The sequence below is a fragment of the Myotis brandtii genome, unplaced genomic scaffold (genome assembly GCF_000412655.1).
Source record: "Myotis brandtii unplaced genomic scaffold, ASM41265v1 scaffold115, whole genome shotgun sequence".
Classification (NCBI taxonomy): Eukaryota; Metazoa; Chordata; class Mammalia; order Chiroptera; family Vespertilionidae; genus Myotis; species Myotis brandtii.
Genome location: NW_005353967.1, coordinates 9,362,772 through 9,382,733, shown reverse-complemented (window position 1 = coordinate 9,382,733; position 19,962 = coordinate 9,362,772). Strand labels below are relative to the sequence as shown.

At 37.3% G+C, this 19,962-nt stretch overlaps 1 protein-coding gene and 2 pseudogenes across 6 annotated transcripts in view; all 3 read right to left on the bottom strand.

Moving 5' to 3' along the window:
- KIF2A (kinesin heavy chain member 2A) overlaps positions 1–16,079 on the bottom strand; it is a 34,774-nt gene extending 18,695 nt beyond the window's left edge. Inside the window, exons 1-8 of one of the 6 annotated variants that reach the window (XM_014548892.1) lie at positions 15,960–16,079; positions 14,865–14,984; positions 12,104–12,158; positions 10,725–10,847; positions 10,136–10,254; positions 4,909–5,004; positions 3,478–3,532; positions 2,972–3,134 (exon numbers count right to left, since the gene is read on the bottom strand). In XM_014548892.1, the coding sequence (XP_014404378.1) occupies positions 2,972–3,134; positions 3,478–3,532; positions 4,909–5,004; positions 10,136–10,254; positions 10,725–10,847; positions 12,104–12,158; positions 14,865–14,984; positions 15,960–16,037 (809 nt within the window). In that variant the 5' untranslated portion in view covers positions 16,038–16,079. The remainder of the gene's footprint in view (positions 1–2,971; positions 3,135–3,477; positions 3,533–4,908; positions 5,005–10,135; positions 10,255–10,724; positions 10,848–12,103; positions 12,159–14,864; positions 14,985–15,959) is intronic. The other 5 variants (XM_005857924.2, XM_014548896.1, XM_014548887.1 and 2 more) reach the window with 5 other exon arrangements.
- On the bottom strand, positions 7,776–8,242 carry LOC102255022 (annotated as a pseudogene).
- On the bottom strand, positions 8,821–9,287 carry LOC102255336 (annotated as a pseudogene).
- Positions 16,080–19,962: the final 3,883 nt, after the last annotated feature.

The window sequence follows — 19,962 nt, the reverse complement described above, 5'->3', positions numbered from 1 at the left end:
GAAAGAGGGCGCAGGCTGGGCTGCCCGCCCCCGAGTGCACAAATTTTAGTGCACGGGGCCCCTAGTTCCATAATAAAGATCACAATAATGATGGACAATAAAATCTAACGGTAACTGAGCTATATATATAGAAGACCATAGGAAAGTTTAGAAAAATAACAAAAGATGGTAACATTAGCCAGATAAGTAAAACATACAGGGTTGTTTTGTTTTTTGTTATATACCAGGTGGGGCAAAAGTAGGTTTACATACAAAAAAGTGTGAGTACACAAAACACAGAGTTATTCTTAAACTAGACACCAGGTGCACAGATTCGTGCACTGGTGGGGACCCTCAGCCTGGCCTGCAGGGATTGGCTGAAACCGGCAGTCCTACATCCCCCAAGGGATGTAGTAGTGCGCAAAGTGGCAGGCGGCTGGGGAGGAGCCTGAGCCCAGGCCAGGCGCTGCGCCTTTCCTACTCATCTCAGCCCTGCTGCACCTGCCGCTGCCACCGCTTGGTAGGCTCGCTGCCACTCCGCTGTGGTCTCCATGCGCCTGTCCTAGGGTGATACCAGTGGACGTGGCTGTGGGCTCATGCCATCAGTCCCAATGCCAATGTCGGTCCCCGTCCGGATTGGGGGATGAGGGGAAGAAGTGCGCAGGGGGAGTGTCCACAGGAGAAGCTTGCGCCACTGCAGCTGTGCTCGCCAGCCATGAGCCCAGTGAGCCCAGCGTCTGGTGCCTGCCAGTCAGTTGAGCGGCGCTCCTGCTGTGGGAGCGCACTGACCACCAGGGAGCGTCTGCCCCCTGGTGGTCAATGCGCGTCATAGTGACTGGTTGAACAGTCACTTAGGCTTTTATATATAGCGATTATCTTAGACTATCTAAACAAGCAGAAAAATAATATTTCATTGAATGTGGACAAGTAAAAATAAATTATGCTTATAAGAAATTAAGTTCTGAGTTGATAGTCTTGATTCAAGAAAAGGATGCTAGTCTGGCCTGCATGGCTCAGTGTTGAGAGTGTTGACCTATGAACCAGGAGGTCATGGTTCAATCCCCAGTCAGGGCATATGCCCTGGTTGAGGGCTTGATCCCCATTGTGGGTTGTGCAGGAGGCAGCCAATCAATGATTCTCTCTCACTGATGTTTCCATCTCTCTCTCCCTCTCCCTTCTACCCTCTGAAATCAACAAAAATATATTAAAATTAAAAAAGGGATGCCAAAACATTATGATATGGATTTTTCAAACCTATGAGTATAATCACCACCAGAGTTAAAATTAAAAGGTAGGAAGGTCAAGAAATATTTTATTGAGCAGAGCACTAAAAGGTCTAAGAGCACTAAAAGGTATAATAGAAAACAAATATACTTTTTATATAGACTTCAAAATAATATATATAAAATACTATATACAACTCTGATGTTTTTAATTAATTTTTTAAAACTATTTTTTATTGTTGACAGTATTACAGATGAACCCCTCCACTTCCTTCCCCCCTTAGTCCCACTGATATATTTTTCTTAAAGGCACAACTGGAGAACATACAAAAAGAGCAGGAAAAGTTCTAGAAATGAGCCTGATTAGACAAGAAAAGGTCTAACTCCTCAATCCATAAAGTTAAGGTTAAGAGAAAGGGAGTAGAATTAATATTGGTAGTTAAGAAGCATAAATACAGTTGAAAACAGAGAATGTTTACTAAACCTGGCATATACAAAAACATCTTTATTTATAATTTCTTGAAAATGACTATAAAAGGCAAACAGACATATTTTATAGGCAGGAATGGAAGAAGAGAGAAAGGGGGAAGTAGACTCTATTCTCAGAAAAGGTAAAAAATATACAGTTTATAATTGTTAATTGTTGACAGTATTAAAGATGTACCCCAGAATTAAAAAAAAAATTCTGTCTAGTATTCAAATGTCCTTTAATTTTGTCCTCTTTCTTTACAACTAAACTTCCAGTTTGCCAGCTTAAGACCAATGGAGTTGGTTTCAACACTATATCGTTTATAACATCTTCAATTCTTAAGACACTTAATAATTCTTTTAAAAAAAATATATTAATTCATTGATTTTTAGAGAGAAAGAAAGAAAGGGGAAAAGGAGGAAGGGAAAGAGAGAGAGAGAGAACGATCAATTGTTTTTCCACTTAATTTATGCAATCATTGGTTGCTTCTTGTATGTGCCTTGACAAGGGATCAAACCTGCAACCTTAATGTTTTGGGATGATGCTCTAGCCAACTGAGCTAACTGGCCAGAACAACTCTTTAATTTTCTGTTTGTAATCATATTTATAAAGTAAAAGGTCACTGAAAATAGCATTAAAATAAATTGTTAGTTTGAAATAACAAAGCTGCTAAACTAACCTGTTACAATAATTAGAGGTGAATGTTTACAAAGCCTATATGAAAATCCAAATTTGGCATAAAAGTTTGAGATATCAATATATTATATATTAAATTTGAGCTGCTTATAAGTTGAATATGTTAACATACAAGAATTTCATGTATTAAAACTATCCCAAAGCTTAAAGACGATAGAAATTAGATAAATGCAAGTAGATTTACAGCACATTTTCCCCCTGAAGTGGTGGTACAAGCTAAATATTTAGACAAATTAGACTAGTTGTATAATAAATATTTCAAATTTCTTTATAGTATAGAAATTTTTAAAAAAAAAGTCCTCCTCTAATTACTTCCCATTCTCAGAGGTACAAAAATGTCAACATTTTTTATAAATTTCCTATCCATATACATGTGTGATATGCATATAAGTTAATCAGTAATGGAAACTATGGTTTGGGGAAGCACTAAAGAGACCAAGTGTTAATAGTTATTACAATGTTTATTATATATTCTTCTTTGTTTAAACTCAGAATACAAAAGCATGTAACAACTCTGGAGAGATATACCAAGATCAATATGTTTCAGGTAATAATAAGCACATGATGTGAGAACAAAATTCAAATTTAAAACAAATCTACCTACCTGTAAACCATTTCATTAGGAGCTGAGTCATCAAAGGCATAATCAAAACGAAATGTTTGGTTTTCTAGGTACCGTGTTAAATCTACCTTTTGTTTTGGTTCATGTACCATCACAACATCTTTACTAGGGATTGTGATTACGTCAAGATCTTTCATTTGAGTTTCTAAAAGAACAAATGAAAATCAATGCCCAGGAACTTTACAGAATTTGCATTAATGTACAAAAAAGTAATGAGTTCTTCAAATATAAGTAGTGAATTCTTATCCCACTCAATAAGACAGAATATTTCAATAACAAAGTAAAAAAATCAAGATTTCTTAAAGCAAGAACCAGAAATGGCAACATTTCATACAGTAGTAACAAATCAATAGATTAATCATAGAAATCTGCAGAAAGGTTATATACAGATAAAATAATTTACACTGAACTGTCCCCAACCAATTTGATTTTTTGCTATTACAAGCAGGATAAAATCAACCTTTATTACAACTCAATAAACATCATACCTTTTTTATTGAGTGGTCGTTTCCTTACACAAACACATATCCTATGTTCATCAATCTAGAAAGAAAATATTATATTTCAGTGATTATCAGTGTTATGTAAAACAATGAAGTCAATTTTACAACATTTCCTTCAGAGATTTTGGAAATTTAGGTATGGCATAAATAGGATAAGCTTAAAAAAAACCCACAAATTAACTTGCACATATTTTAATGGAGACTCCCTTATTTTTTCTGTTGTATGGTAAACCATTAATAACCTTGTAGAGCATTAAGTTCATGTTAAGAAGCTGCCTTATTAACTTTAAGATGTGCTATATAAAACAAAAGCAAGTGGTGTATTTTCAGGTAGATTACAGGGAAACTTGTTGGAAAAGATAACTATATAGACAAGAAACATGATTCCCAGGAGATTATTGAGCAAAATAATTTGAATATGCCAATTCTTACACATAAATATTTTTCATAAAATTTATGTTCCCAATACTTGCCTTTTAAAAATAATTATTATAATGCAGGGAGTAGCAAAGTATGGCCTGCAGGATTAATCCAGCCTACTACCTCCTTTTGTAATGTTTTACTAGAACAGTCATACCCATTCATTTATGTTGTCTATGGCTGCTTTCATACTACAAAAGCAGAATTCAGTAGTTGTGACAAATACCATATCATATGGTTCATAAAGCCAAAAATATTTGCCATCAGGCCCTTTTCAGAAAAAGTTTGCTAATCCCTTTCCTAAAGTATGAGCTCAGAGACAGGAAATTACACAAAGGTAAGGGTAGCAAGGAGGGGTACCCACAGGGAGAGGTACCCAAATATATGGGATGTAAATGTTATGAACAACTATTAAATCCTATATAATACACCTGCTGAACACAAATGTGTTTTGTGTACCCAATACTACATTCTGTATATGCTAGGTCAGATGGATTATTTTTCATAAGTACCAATTACAAAAACATTCCCTGTCCAATAAATTCTTATTCTTCAATAGGAAATGAATTGAGTAATAAGACAGAATACTTTTTGAGCACTAAATTTCTGGTCTATTGCAGTCCTCAACAACCATCACTTATAAAGCCAAAATAACATTAAAATAAGTTGGACAGTGGGATCTATAGCACAAGCCAAAGAGGAAATAAAGGAAATTGGGTGTTCAGACATAAGTCCTTTAATTATTGTTCTGTCCTACCAAAGACAGGGAAGGCTTTGCTTTGAAATGGACATCTCTGTAGGAAGCATGTCTGATACAATCAATTATGGAAGAGAGGCATAAATGTGGATGATTTCTTGATTTTTCTTAAAATGCAGGAAATGGGCACATAAGAAAGGAAAATTTATCTAGTAAATACAATATTAATTTAGTTAGAATCAAACATGTTTTTATTTGAGTACAGAGTTCCAGAGCAATGATTTACAAAAAAATCTTACAGGATCTGCTGTTGTTAATGGTCTATAATCCAAACTTCCTCTAAAATCTCTGATCATACACATAATTTCATAATTTGGGTTTGTAGCATCAACATCCTACAAGAAGACAAAGAGAATCATCATTTATTATAATTATAGTAATACAGCATTTGTTGCACTGGTGCTATATATAGTTTGAAAATTAAAATTAAACTACCAGATTATGTCACTTGCCCTAGCTCAGCTCAGACTCAAACTGAAGATGTGATATACTTTAGTTTCAGTTATGACTAGTCATATGCTTAGGAATCACTTTTAAATTAAAAATACAATTTTGTAGGTCTACACATATTGTTAATTCTAAACCAAACATTCCTTATTAAAGCCACCCTTGACATAATTCAAAAATTCATCTACTATACATATACCTTAATTATTCTTAGAAAATGGAACAAAAGAGAAATAGTACTCATCTCTAGAAAAGCTGAAATTCTAGAAATATTCATTTAATCAGATTCTTCTTCCCAATTCTTAATCCAGTGATTCAGCAAAATAGAAATATGGATTCATTTAAGTTAATTTTCTATTTTTGCTGGCTCTCTTTAAAAAAAAAAAAAAAAAAAACTAAGTCAAGGTAAAACACTTCCAAATCAATAGGATATAGAATTTAAAGAAATCAAAAGCCAAGATAATTTTTAAAATCTTTAATATTCAAATTATTAGATACTGATTGCTATGGAGGAGAGACTGTTCTATGACACAACCACTTCCTGACCTTGCCTGACTGCTGCTGTCCCTCCTGCTAGATCCAAATAGATCCTGCTAGACATAGGCCAGAAGAATGATGCTTCCCTTAAATCCTCTCAGAAACTGACTTCTCCCCTATGCCCCAGGCATGCTGCCCTGGGGAAGTATGTAAGGCATTTCCCCCTCAACTGGGGCAGTTACACCACAGGACCCCTATCCATCCAGCCCTATCCTATATAACACCTTAGCGCCTGCCACATGACGGATATCCATGTCTTCTTGCCACCAACTAAGGCCACCTCACATACATGTAAATTCCCTTAATAAAGGCTTTTTCAAAAAAGTATATATTTTCACTAATTTCAGAGAGGATGGGAGAGGGAGAGGGAGAGAAAAACATCAGTGAGGAGAGAGAATCATTGATTGGCTGCCTCCTACACGCCTCACACTGGGGATTGAGCCTGCAACCCCCGTGGCCTGTGCCCTAACTGGGGATCGAACCATGACCTCCTGGTTCATAGGTTGACACTCAACCACTGAGCCACATGACCAGGCAATAAACTCTTTATATAATGATGGAGTTGGCAGCCTCTCTTTCTTTGGTTACTCAGCCCTGGAGAAAAACTTAACAACTGCAATTTACATTTTTGCTTCAAAACTGAGGAAATTCAGATTAACATATAGTAAATAGCAATCTACACTAATAAAAGAGAAATATGTAAATTGGCCATCACTCCGCTACACCACCAATCATGGTGAGTATGCAAATTAACCCAACAAAGATGGCGGCAGCCACAGAGCTGGAGCGAGCAGGAGGCTTGGGTTGCTCCCGGCAATGGAGAAAGCCAAGCTTCCGCCTGCCCTGACTGCCGCTGAAGGAGTGGCTGGGAGCCTGGGTCAGGGGCGACCCAGGCTTCCAGCTGGCCCTGGCCTCCACTCAAGGAGGGGCTGGAAAAAAAAAAGGAGGAGCTGGGAGCCTGGGTTGCCGGGGGCATGGCCAGCCTGAAAATGACCCTCAGCCCCTTACCCAGGCTGGCCATGCCCCCATGGGGTGAGGGTTCCCTCTGGGGGGCATGGCCAGCCTGCAAACAGCCATCAGTCCTTCACCCAGGCTGGCCAGGCACCCCAGCAGGAACCCCCAGCCTGAAGCGGGTGTGGCCAGCTTGAAAACAGCCCTCAGCCCCTCACCCAGGCTGGCCACGCCCCCCCCCCAGCGGGTACCCTCACCCCATGGGGGCGTGGGTGGCCTGCAAACCACCACAGGCTCCTCGCCCAGGCTGCCCCACACCCCAAGGCAACCCCCCACCCTGATCCGGGATGCCCTTCAGGGCAAACCAGCCAGCCCTCACCCGTGCACCAGGCCTCTATACTAATAAAAGGGTATTATGATAATTAGACTGGGAGACCTTCTAGGAGACCTTCCGGACGTTCTTCTGGACAAAGCCATGGTGGTGGGGCCGACATAGAGGCAGTTAGAGGCCAAGAGGGGACGGCAGTTGTGGGTGATCGTTGGGGGTGAGCAGACCAGCAGGGGAGCCAGTTGGGGGCGAGCAGGCTGTCAGTGGGGGTTAGTTGGGGGTGATCAGGACTGCGGGGGGGCAGTTGGGGGCAAGCAGGCCGGCAGGCAGAGTGGTTAGGGGCAATCAGGCAGGCAGGCAGGTGAGCGGTTAGGAGCCAGCAGTCCCGGACTGTGAGAGGGATGTCCGACTGCCGGTTTAGGCCCAATCCCTGTAAACTGGCAGTAGGACATCCTTCGAGGGGTCCCAGATTGAAGATGGTGCAGGCCAGGCTGAGGAACACCCACCCCCTATGCACGAATTTCATGCACCGGGCCACTAGTAGTTAATAATAGCCTCTCCCAGCCATGAGTAATAAATTATTGAACATTCTCAGAAACCACATTTTTTCATACAACATATGCAGATTTGCTTGGAATATAATTAAACTTAAAAACTGTTAATGAAACTTACTCCTAGGAAATAATATTAACCAGCTATGTCAATTGAGAAGTACTACGTAAAGTGCAAATTAAGATACCACAAAGCTATGTGAAAATATTATGAAGTACCCACAGGAGACACCAGGTGGCATCTGTGCTAAGTATCAGTAGATTTGGCCCGCCCCCTCCCCCCCCAATCACCAAATAATTTTTTGGAATCAGAATAAAAGAATATTTGACAGTTGTTGAAATGTATGTTACTTCTGATACTGATCAGTTATACAACTTATCTAGGACACATGACCAGATAAATTTTACATTTCTTCAGGACTGGGGTTTTTCCAGGACTTCAAATTTGGAGTCTGGGAACATATTCATGTCTACCTTACCATACACTTGCTTAAGCTTAAAAAGCTCCCTCCATGTCTTGCTGATACTCTGGACCAGCATCAACAGCCCCTCCAGATGACTGCCGCTTAATTTTATATTCTCTAATCTTGTCTACGAAGAGTTTCTGTACAGGATCAAGTTCCTTATTAAATGCTACTGCTGTAACACCAATATTCCTCCTCAAATGGACTGAGATTGCAGATCGAATGACAGAAGAGAACCTGAAGAGCCTCTGAAGAATCATTGTGACTGTTACTTGCATTCAGCCTCAAGCTGCCAGAGCCCAGATCTAGCTCTTTTGTGTATTATTTATTTCAAAACCCAACTGGTCATTCTCAGATCACCTTCAGATAGAAGCTGATTTACTCAGGGTGAATATTATGCTGGTTCTACAATTCCCAAACATAACATCTTTATGAGTAAAAATTGTTTTCAAATGCCCTTAAGGGCACTTGAAAATACTCCTAAAAAAAAAAATATCCTGATGTTTTATTACAGGAAACAAGTTCTGAGTATATCATATAAGCACAAGGGAGGAGTTTTACGTATAATAACAGAATTTTTAATGTGAGAGACTTATAAAGAGATAAAAGATCAGTTCTCTATGCAATTTCACATTTTTTCATACAACATATGCAGATTTGCTTGGAATATAATTAAACTTAAAAACTGTTAATGAAACTTACTCCTAGGAAATAATATTAACCAGCTATGTCAATTGAGAAGTACTACGTAAAGTGCAAATTAAGATACCACAAAGCTATGTGAAAATATTATGAAGTACCCACAGGAGACACCAGGTGGCATCTGTGCTAAGTATCAGTAGATTTGGCCCGCCCCCTCCCCCCCCAATCACCAAATAATTTTTTGGAATCAGAATAAAAGAATATTTGACAGTTGTTGAAATGTATGTTACTTCTGATACTGATCAGTTATACAACTTATCTAGGACACATGACCAGATAAATTTTACATTTCTTCAGGACTGGGGTTTTTCCAGGACTTCAAATTTGGAGTCTGGGAACATATTCATGTCTACCTTACCATACACTTGCTTAAGCTTAAAAAGCTCCCTCCATGTCTTGCTGATACTCTGGACCAGCATCAACAGCCCCTCCAGATGACTGCCGCTTAATTTTATATTCTCTAATCTTGTCTACGAAGAGTTTCTGTACAGGATCAAGTTCCTTATTAAATGCTACTGCTGTAACACCAATATTCCTCCTCAAATGGACTGAGATTGCAGATCGAATGACAGAAGAGAACCTGAAGAGCCTCTGAAGAATCATTGTGACTGTTACTTGCATTCAGCCTCAAGCTGCCAGAGCCCAGATCTAGCTCTTTTGTGTATTATTTATTTCAAAACCCAACTGGTCATTCTCAGATCACCTTCAGATAGAAGCTGATTTACTCAGGGTGAATATTATGCTGGTTCTACAATTCCCAAACATAACATCTTTATGAGTAAAAATTGTTTTCAAATGCCCTTAAGGGCACTTGAAAATACTCCTAAAAAAAAAAAAAATATCCTGATGTTTTATTACAGGAAACAAGTTCTGAGTATATCATATAAGCACAAGGGAGGAGTTTTACGTATAATAACAGAATTTTTAATGTGAGAGACTTATAAAGAGATAAAAGATCAGTTCTCTATGCAATTTTTCCGATGCTAATAAAGTTTTGCTACCGGTAACACAAGAGGGGCACAACACAGTAACACTCTCAATATCTAGTAAAAATCAAAACACAAGAAATTTCCCCACTTTCAATGTGTTATGTTGACCTTATTATTGAAAAATGGAAAAACAATAATAAAATTTATAATGTAATCATGTGCTTTAACTGAATGTTCTTCCAAATGTAGTTTCAGGTATTTTTAAAAAGTCAAAATCCTATTATTCTTATATTAGAATTCTGTAACACAATAGCTTATTAAAAATGGAACAAACTTTAGGACTAACACATAATCACTAAAACGTGAGAAGTACATGTAGTAAAATCTGTTATAACTTATTTTCACAAGAGTTTATATTATTCCTCAATATCAATTAAAGAACTATACTGAAATCTTTAAATGAACGCCTCAACTACTTTTTCCTAAGTCACTCACTTTCACTGACACAGTCTGACCTTCAGTTGGTACATATACAAAATATGTTTCAGGTTACAAACCTGGGCTCTTTTTTCTCTAAGTTCTTGTTGTTGTAGTCTTCTTTTCTCTCGTTTTTCTTGTAATTTTTCTACTTCTTTCACACAATTAGATTTTCTACGTGCTGAAAGAAAAAGATGAGCTGTAAAAGTATAGATTTCTTTTTAGAGTATTGTACTTATACACACAATTTTATGTGTAATTTCATCACATATTAAAATAAAAGTACACAGTGACAAAGCATGCCTATAACAACTACATGAACTTTAGTTAATGAGCTGCTTTAACAAAACTAGGAACAGGACAATATACAAATAAGAGTCAAGAAAAATGACTCTAATGTATTGATACATGTCATCTCTTGGTTTAGAATCACAGATCTTTGAAGCAAGAAGCATAAGAATTTCTTCTATAAAGATGTCAAATTATCATCTGCCCAGAATTTAAAATTCAAAGCAACTGAAATACTTAAATTTTTTCCACGGTGGTAAAATGAAATCTGCAATCAAGTTCGCAATTCGACTGTTTACCATTTGGGGATATATAAAGATGACCAAGAGAGAATACATGTATGCCTAAAATGACTGAATCCTTGATACATGATTTACATACAAGGAGGTCCAAATTCCTTTTTTGCAGCTTGAACTGGAGATATATCTGAAACACTACCATTCTGTTGTGCAGAAGATGACTGTTCAGGAAGCTGACTAGGCCGTGCACGTGCAGAACCAACCACTGTAAGTAAAACAAAAATTTTGAATTCAGAACAGAAAATTAATAGAGGTGAACCTTGGTTAAAGGAACAGAGGTAACTGAAAAGAACTGATAACTTAGAAGTTGCATTAGCAAATTGTCAGTTTTTCTACTAATGTGCACATAAACAATATATAATAATTATATTCAATAAACTAATAAGCTAAGAGGTTTTCGGCATAATATGTGCAGACTTAGGTGCCATCAATGTAGTTTTAACTATAAAACTCAATCTGAATAATTTATATAAAAACCAAAGCCAAACTTAATTTTTAATAATCATTTAAAAATATAAGTGTACAAAATATAAATTTTAAATGCATTCTCATTTTGAAAACTTCAGAACTACGGAAAGTAAAAACTTAAGTCCTTTAACCCTCCCTATATTCCAAATCCAATTATTTGCTCCTCGAATACACAAATCTTAAGCAGAGAGTTTCTTACTGTGAATGCTATAAATGTGTAAAAAGCATTATAAATTAAATATAAGTGTTACATTTTACAAAGATATATAAATTTTCACAAGACTCAAAGGATAGTGTGCATAGTACAGAACTTTCCCTCTACTTCCGATCTCTCCTCTAATACCTATGCCCATCCTTCCTAACTCATCCATACATATAGAGGAACATCACTATTAGAAAGTACCATTCTGAACTGCCGAATAGTAAATAAGAAATTAACTATGCTTTATACTTCCTGGCTGAAAATATATGAAAGACCTGCCATTAACTAAAATTTATACCTGTTCAACTTTTTTTTTAAGCCGACTCCAAAGATACCCATGACCCTTTTGGGAAGCCTGTTAGCCAAAAAATTATATAAAATGTCAAAATTTTGTGAAATTAATCAACAGACTACTTCCTCATTCCCTTCTTTGTCACAACACTACTCAAATCTGAAAAATTATTGGGTACATTAGATGAATCAAATATTGCATATATCATGGAGTTTTGTAAATTTATAAATTTTTTATATTATCAATATTATATTAGGAAATCAAGAAGATACCAATCTTAAAATTAGCCATGTAAAGTTTAAATAAATAATAAAGTCAAGGGTAATATTTGCCGTTTTTAAAAGAACATTTCTATTAGTTTATTCGAATTTATTTGAGCCAAACAAACATGCCTGGGAGCAGGATCTCAGCAGACTAAGAACAATGCTTCAAGGGTAATATTTAGTTTTGATTTACCTTGTCAGGGCCAATAGGCAAAATTAGTAATTTTTTACTTTACCTCTATTATCTCTTGGAGGAGGGTCATTCTTAATAGAAGCCACAGTCCGTCGATTCTATAAAAGAGAAATGTTCATTTAACTTTCTCTCTTTACTCCTCATCAATATATCATAATCAGTTTCCTTTAAACAAACCTAGGCAGACATACAATAATTTAAAACTAAATGAAGAAAAACTGCAAATAATCTCCTAATGAATTACTGCTATTAATATTCAAGTTTATGAGTATTCTCTACCCCCAAAATACTCAGAAATAATGAGCCAGGTACTGCTCTATGGATTTTACATGTATTAATTCACTTAATCTTCACAATAAAATTCACTTAATCTTCACAACAACCCTATGAGTTATTATTATTGCTATTCCAGTTTCATAGACAAGGAGACTGAAGCAAAGAAAAGTTAAGTAATTTCATTCAAGGGTGCACTTTTAATCATCATGCTATCCTGCCAAAACTATGTAACACATTTCATCTTTGGATGTCAGGGGGAAATTAATGAAATACTAATTTTAGACAACTTACAGCCCATTGTTAAGCTGAAAGATCAAAATACTATGAGATGAACAGTTAGTTATACTAAAAGATTTCATAGACTTTCAAAGACTGCATAGATTAGGGAAGCAATTTTTTGGTCCTATTATTTATTTACCAAGACTTTCATTTTATTTACCTTAAAAAAAAAGATGCAAAATAATGCAGTGGTTCTCAACGCTAACTACATTCAAATCACATGGGTATTTTTAAAAAGGTATTAATGCTAGAGTTCTTCCTTTAGATAAAACAATCTCTTAGAGCAGGTCTAGGAATCAGTAATTTAAAAAAATTTCGCCAGTGACTGAGCCGCCGCCGAGGACTCAGCAACCTCCCCCTTGAGCCCCCCTCGCTTCTTTCTTCCCAGACCCCTTTGCTGATGCAAGTAAGGGTGATGACCTGCTTCCCGCTGGCACTGAGGATTATATCCATATAAGAATCCAACAGAGAAACGGCAGGAAGACCCTTACTACTGTCCAAGGGATCGCTGATGATTACGATAAAAAGAAACTAGTGAAGGCCTTCAAGAAGAAATTTGCCTGCAATGGTACTGTAATTGAGCATCCAGAATATGGAGAAGTAATTCAGCTGCAGGGTGACCAGCGCAAGAACATATGCCAGTTCCTTGTCGAGATTGGACTGGCTAAGGACGACCAGCTGAAGGTTCATGGGTTTTAAGTGCTTTTGGCTCACAGAAGCTTAAGTGAGGATTTCTTTGCAATGAGTAGAATTTCCCTCCTGTCCCTTGTCACAAGTTTAAAAACCTCACAGCTTGTATAATGTAACCATTTGGGGTCTGCTTTTAACTTGGACTAGTGTAACTCCTTCATGCAATAAACTGAAAAGAGCCAAAAAAAAAAAAAAATTTCCAGGTGATTCTAAGGCACTGCAAATGTTGCTTATGACAGATCCAGAAGTGTCAACTATGAAGATCCTTCAGGTTGTGAAGCCAAATAAGAAAAATAGTCTGTTTACAAATGGTAACTAATGACCTCTAAGCAGTGATTCTCAATATGCTGAAATCATATGAACTGAAAATCTGTCTTATGTTCATATGCATGGTTTAAAAAGCAGGTTTTGATGATAACTGTTAAGCTTCTATGTATGTCTTCCCTGAAAGCGAGTTCCAATAGGGTTAAAGCCATGTCACATTCATCTTTGTAGGTGACAAAATCAACATTGTAGAAAAATCAACAAATGCCTGTTGAGTCGAACACAAAAAACTGTAGATTCAACAACTTTGAAGGACTACCTAGTTTAACAAGAGTTGTATTTTGACCCAAATTTTTAATAGTGAGAAATTTCAATAGCAATGTAAAGGAATTATCTTTTAAAATAATAAAAATAACATGACTTTTTTTTATAAAGATAAAACTGTTGGAGAGGATATAGCATATTTTAAAGTTATCTTCACTGATAAGATAACTGGAGTAAGACTTTATTATGAATAAAACCAGTCCTTCTTTCTTTATCAAAGTCATTTGTATTCATTCAACAAATACTGATAAGCAAATTGTTTTGACCTGTAACTCCTGAGAAGCTATAAGTCTTAGGAAAGACCCTAACCAGGCAAGGAGTTTATAGGATTTTTAAAAAATATTTTTAAAAATTGATTTCAGAGCAGGAAGGAGAGAGAATGATAGAAACATCAATGATGAGAGACAATCATGGATCAGCTGCCTCCGGCACACTCCACACGGGATCAAGCCCGAAACCCAGACATGTGCACTGACTGTACTCGAACCGTGACCTCCTGGTTCAGGTTGAAGCTCAACCATTAAATCATGCCTGCTGGGCAAGGATTTTATTTTATGACTAGAGGCCCAATGCATGAAATTCGTGCAAGAGTAGGCCTTCTTTCCCCCGGCTGCTGGCACTGGCTTCCCTTGTAGTCCCGGCTTCCTCTGGGAGGTCTTCTGAAAGGATGTCCAGTCTAATTAGCATATTACACTTTTATTATTATAGATTGTTGTAATTGTGAATTAGACAACCTCAATCCTTGAAAATATGTGGAGTGTATATGTGTGTATATATGTGTGTGTGTGTGTGTGTGTGTGTACATATATATATATGCATTTGAATGGCAGAAAGCATTGTTTTTTAAAAAACAAACAAATACTTAAAAAACACTCCTACAGCATGCCAATTTCAAACCAAACACACACACACACACACACACACACACACACACACACACACACACACAGCTCTGAATTTTCATCACTAACCTTTACAATTTTGTTTACTTTGGCTGAGGATGTGGGAGGTGGAGGTGTTTCTGGACTGGGTTCAATTTCTTCATCAGGTACAAGGTCAGGGTTAAGTGAAAAGATGCTCTCCAAGTCAATCTGTTTTAAAAACCACATGTATTTTCAGTGTATTTTGACAATTAAGCCCTTATTTTTCAAAGAAACTTACAGAGAAGTTAAATAATTTTAGCCTAATGAATGGTACTACTTCGAAAGCTAGATTATCTAAAATCGCTCTATCCACTGAGCCAAACCGGCCAGGGCTAAATAGTTATAATTATTAAAAAGTTTCCTTACTATGTAAGTCAACAATGACTCTGTTGAACATAGAATAAAAATTCTTAAAGCAATTTTTAGTACTATACTAATGCAAAATACTTTTTACTTAAAATCATTATCATATTATACAAATTAATGATATTAATATAAATTATTGAGAAAAGAAATCAGAGTCCAAAAAGGTTGGGAAATACTAATCTAAAATGCTCTTTTTCTGCATGTGGCCTATCAAAATCAATTCTACTCATTTTCTCTGCTCTAGTATTTACCATGTGAAGAAAGAACATTATATTTTATGTATTTTTTTTGTTAATCCTCACCTGAAGCTATTTTTTACCATTGATTTTTAGAGTGGAAGGGAGGGAGGAAGGGAGACAGAAACACTGATGTGAGAGAGAGACAAATCGATGAGACAGAAACATCAATGTGAGAGCAACATGTTGCCTCCCATGCGTACCCCAATGAGGGCCAGGGATCGAACCTGCAACCCAGGTACAAGCCTTTGACCAGGAATCAAATCCGAAACCTTTTGGTGTACAGGCTGACCACTGAGGCACACCAGCTAGGGCAGAAATCTCTCTTAAGATTGAATTTTGTGGTCTTAATTATATGTCCAATCACATAAGATATACAGGCGAAATCTACCTTTCTCTGGGTGAATTTTTTTAAACCAGTTGAATGTTTAAGGAATGACACACGTACTATATAAAAACTATATGCTTTTCTGTTTTGCTTTATATTAAAAAATGTAATAATTGGACTAAAAATAAGATTTAATTCCGTGATTGATCTTACCTCTTTGCCTTTTGTATCTCCATTTTCTATCCACTCAACAGTCACACTTTCATTATCTTCATTTAAAGATGTTACCATTGCTTGATGTATTCGGCCTAAGAAGGATAAAATACAATTTTTTAAAATGTCATGAATTATAGAATGCCTAACACTGTCAAACACAATTTTATAATTTACAAACTAGTAAGACTATCATATTGCTTTTCTTACAAGGCATTTCCCACACACTTTTGGGATTAGGGAATGAACATTGAGTGGCAAATCAATCTGCTACTTGTCAAAACCAGGAACTCAAGACATTGGATTACACTTATTTTCAGCATACATGACAAATGGTTACACCATGGCATAGAATATGTCAAGCAGCAAGGATGGACCGGCTTCCGGCATGTATTAAACTGGTTTTCCCTCTCTTAATAGGTGTGGATCTTATCTGTTAATAACTATGCATCTAAGTAATTATTATTATTATTTTTAATCCTCACCTGAAAATACCCTTCCCACCCCCTGCATTGCTTTCAAAGAAAATGGAAAGGAGGGAGGGAGGAAGGAGAGGAGAGAGAGAGAGAGAAACATGGATGTGAGAGAGAAACACTGATGTGAGAAAGACACATCGATTAATTGCCTCCCGCACACTCCGGGACATGGCCAGGAGTGAACCCACAACCAGATAGAACCCTACAGCTGGAACTGAACCTGTGAGCCTTTGATGCGTGGGCAGACACTCTAACCACTGAGCATAATGGCCAGGGCCTTCGTAATTATTTTAAATTATTACATAATATTCCATTGTTTATCATAGCTTATTTTTTAAAAATATATTTTATTAATTTTTTACAGAGAGGAAGGAAGAGAGATAGTTAGAAACATCGATGAGAGAGAAACATCGATCAGCTGCCTCCTGCACATCTCCCACTGGGGATGTGCCCGCAACCCAGGTACATGCCCTTGACCAGAATCGAACCTGGGACCCTTCAGTCCGCAGGCCGACACTCTATCCACTGAGCCAAACCGGTTTCGGCGATAGCTTATTTAATACCTATTGATTGTCACTTTTAAACTTAGTTGTCCCTTTGTACCTGTAGAGTATTGGTTCCCAAACTTTGGATACCAAAATCTGTAACTTAGAAACAGTACAAGTATTTAATGAGAAAAAAAAATCTATGTATAAGTGAATCTGTGTAGTTCAAACCTATGTTGTTTAAGGGTCAACTGCATACCCTAACCCTAACCCTAACCCTAACCCTAACCCTAACCCTAACCTAGTATATATACATATATACATATATACACATACAATTATATATTTTACTTATTTCATCTGCTTTCACCGTACTCACTCATTTGATTATTAGTCAAGTATGGATAGGAACTATTACCCAGCTGCATCTTTAATACGCTATCTAATAAAGAGGGAATATGCTAATTTACCCTCATGCTGTTGCAAAGATGGCGATGCCCACAGCCAATAAGGAGGGAATATGCTAATTGACTGCCCTGCCCTCAAAGATGGAGGTGCCCACAGCCACAAGATGGCTGGCAGGGGAGGGCAGTTGGGGGCGACTGGGCCGGCAGGGGAGGGCAGTTGGGGGAAACTGGGCCAGCAGGGGAGGGCAGTTGGGGGCAACTGGGCCAGCAGGGGAGGGCAGTTGGGGGCAACCGGGCTGGCAGGAGAGGGCAGTTGGGGGCGATTGGGCCGGCAGGGGAGCAGTTAGGCATTGATCAGGCTGGCAGGGGAGTGGTTAGGGGGTGATCAGGCTGGCAGGCAGAAGCAGTTAGGGGCAATCAGGCAGGCAGGCAGGTGAGCGGTTGGGAGCCAGCAGTCCCGGATTGTGAGAGGGATGTCCGACTGCCCGTTTAGGCCTGATCCATCCCTCGAGGAGTCCCAGATTGGAGGGGATTCAGGCTAGGCTGAAGGACACCCCCCCCCAAGTGCACAAATTTCATGCACCAGGCCTCTAGTTATCTAATAAAATGCTGAACATATTATAGAATACATATCAAATTTTTCATATATATTCCCTAAATAAAGTCCTTGGAACATCTATATTTTACCTTAGGATAATTTGTATTTCTTGAAATAGCTGAAAAATACCCCTGGTATATAATACATAATATCATTGGAAAAAACAAAGCATAAAGAAACATGAACACTAATAATTTTATAAGTATTGTTAAATATGAAATTACTTACAATCAATATATTTCCTATATGGTTTCACATAAAAATCTGAAGAGTAAATATAATCTTGTTTCAAAAATTCAAGTATTGAAGATATAAATACTTTCAAGTCATATATTGGTGGTTCTTTTTCAAAAACTAAAATATATACTGGCAATATTTCAATGACAGACCAACATAATAATTTAAATAATTATATAGCATTCCATAAAAGAAATTTATTACAATTTAATTATTTCTTTACTAAGCAAAATTAAAAATTTTTTCAAATGTTTGCCATTAAAATATATTACATTGAGTATCTGTACACAGGTGTGGAATGTTTCCATAAATAAAATTTCTACAAGCAGAATTAATGTGTCAAATAAATTGAAATTGATATTCTAAAACTGCCTTCCATTTACCTTCCCACCAACAATGGGACCTAATCCTCCATATCCTCATGGAAACTGAACATTAGCTTAAAATTTTTTACCAATTTTATAGGCCAGATCTTTCTTTAAACTACTTTCTAATAAGCATGTATGACATGGAAGAGCTCATTTAATCTATAATGGTACATTAAATGTAATAAACATACCTATGAAGTGTATATCTCCATTTTTTAAAAATATATTTTATTTTTATTTTTTACAGAGAAGGGAGGGATAGAGAGTTAGAAACATCCATGAGAGAGAAACATCAATCAGCTGCCTCCTGCACACCCTCCACCAGGGATGTGCCCACAACCAAGGTACATGCCCCTTGACCAGAATTGAACCCGGGACCCTTTAGTCCGCAGGCTGACGCTCTATCTACTGAGCCAAACTGGCTAGGTCTATATCTCCATTTTTAAAATGAGAAAACTGAACTTCATAAGTAGCTGATCAGCATAGATTTGAACCTTGTTCAGATGCAAAAGCTGCTATTATCACTATGCTTCTCTACTTCCCTATATTAAGCTGATGAAGAAGCCTATGTGAAGCACCCCTGAAAAAATTTATAAACTGTAGCATAGATTCTCAAACCTCATTGTACATCAGAAACTCCTAGGGAGCTTTTTCAAAATAAAATGATGATGCCCAAGTCTTAGCCCCACACAATCAATTCTTGCTGATTCCTCTGCAAGCAACTTGGTGCAAGCCACCCATGCCTGGAGCCTAGATTCTCTCCCAACTTGTCAGTTTCCTTGCTTCCACCCTATGTGCCCTTATGTCTATTCTCCATAGAAAGCCTATACATTTCTAGTAAAAACTAAGTCAGATTATATTATACCCCTTTGCTCAAAACTTTCTAGTGGCTCCCCATCTCACACAAGAGTAAAAACCGAAGTTCTTCCAATGATCTTTTTGTGACCTATAACAAACCCCTACATGATCTGACCACTCATTTCTTCTGTGATCTCATTCATCCTTGATTGGTAATTCTCCATTTTGCTGCCTGATCCCTATCTCAAACAATACTCTCCCACTCTGTCACCCCTCAAAAGTTCTAGATAGATCAAGGACTTAAATGTGAAAGGCAAAATGTAAATGCAAAAGAGTAGAGAGTGGTGCCATTTACTGAGGTAAGCAGACTTTAGAGGAAAGGCAGATGTTTGGAGGGAGGAAAACGATGAGCTGGAAGGTACTGGGATGACACAAAAGGGGGGCTTTAAAAATTAAATAAACACTCACTGCAATTTGGTTTGGACAGAAATTAAGTAAATAACCAGTGCTATGTATTACGGATCAGTTGGGTCCTCTGGGAAGCAGATGTTGAGACAGGATAAGAGGTTTATTGTGAAAGTTAAAAGAAGGAAGAAATAGGACTGGGCATGGATGACTTTCAGATCATGATAGA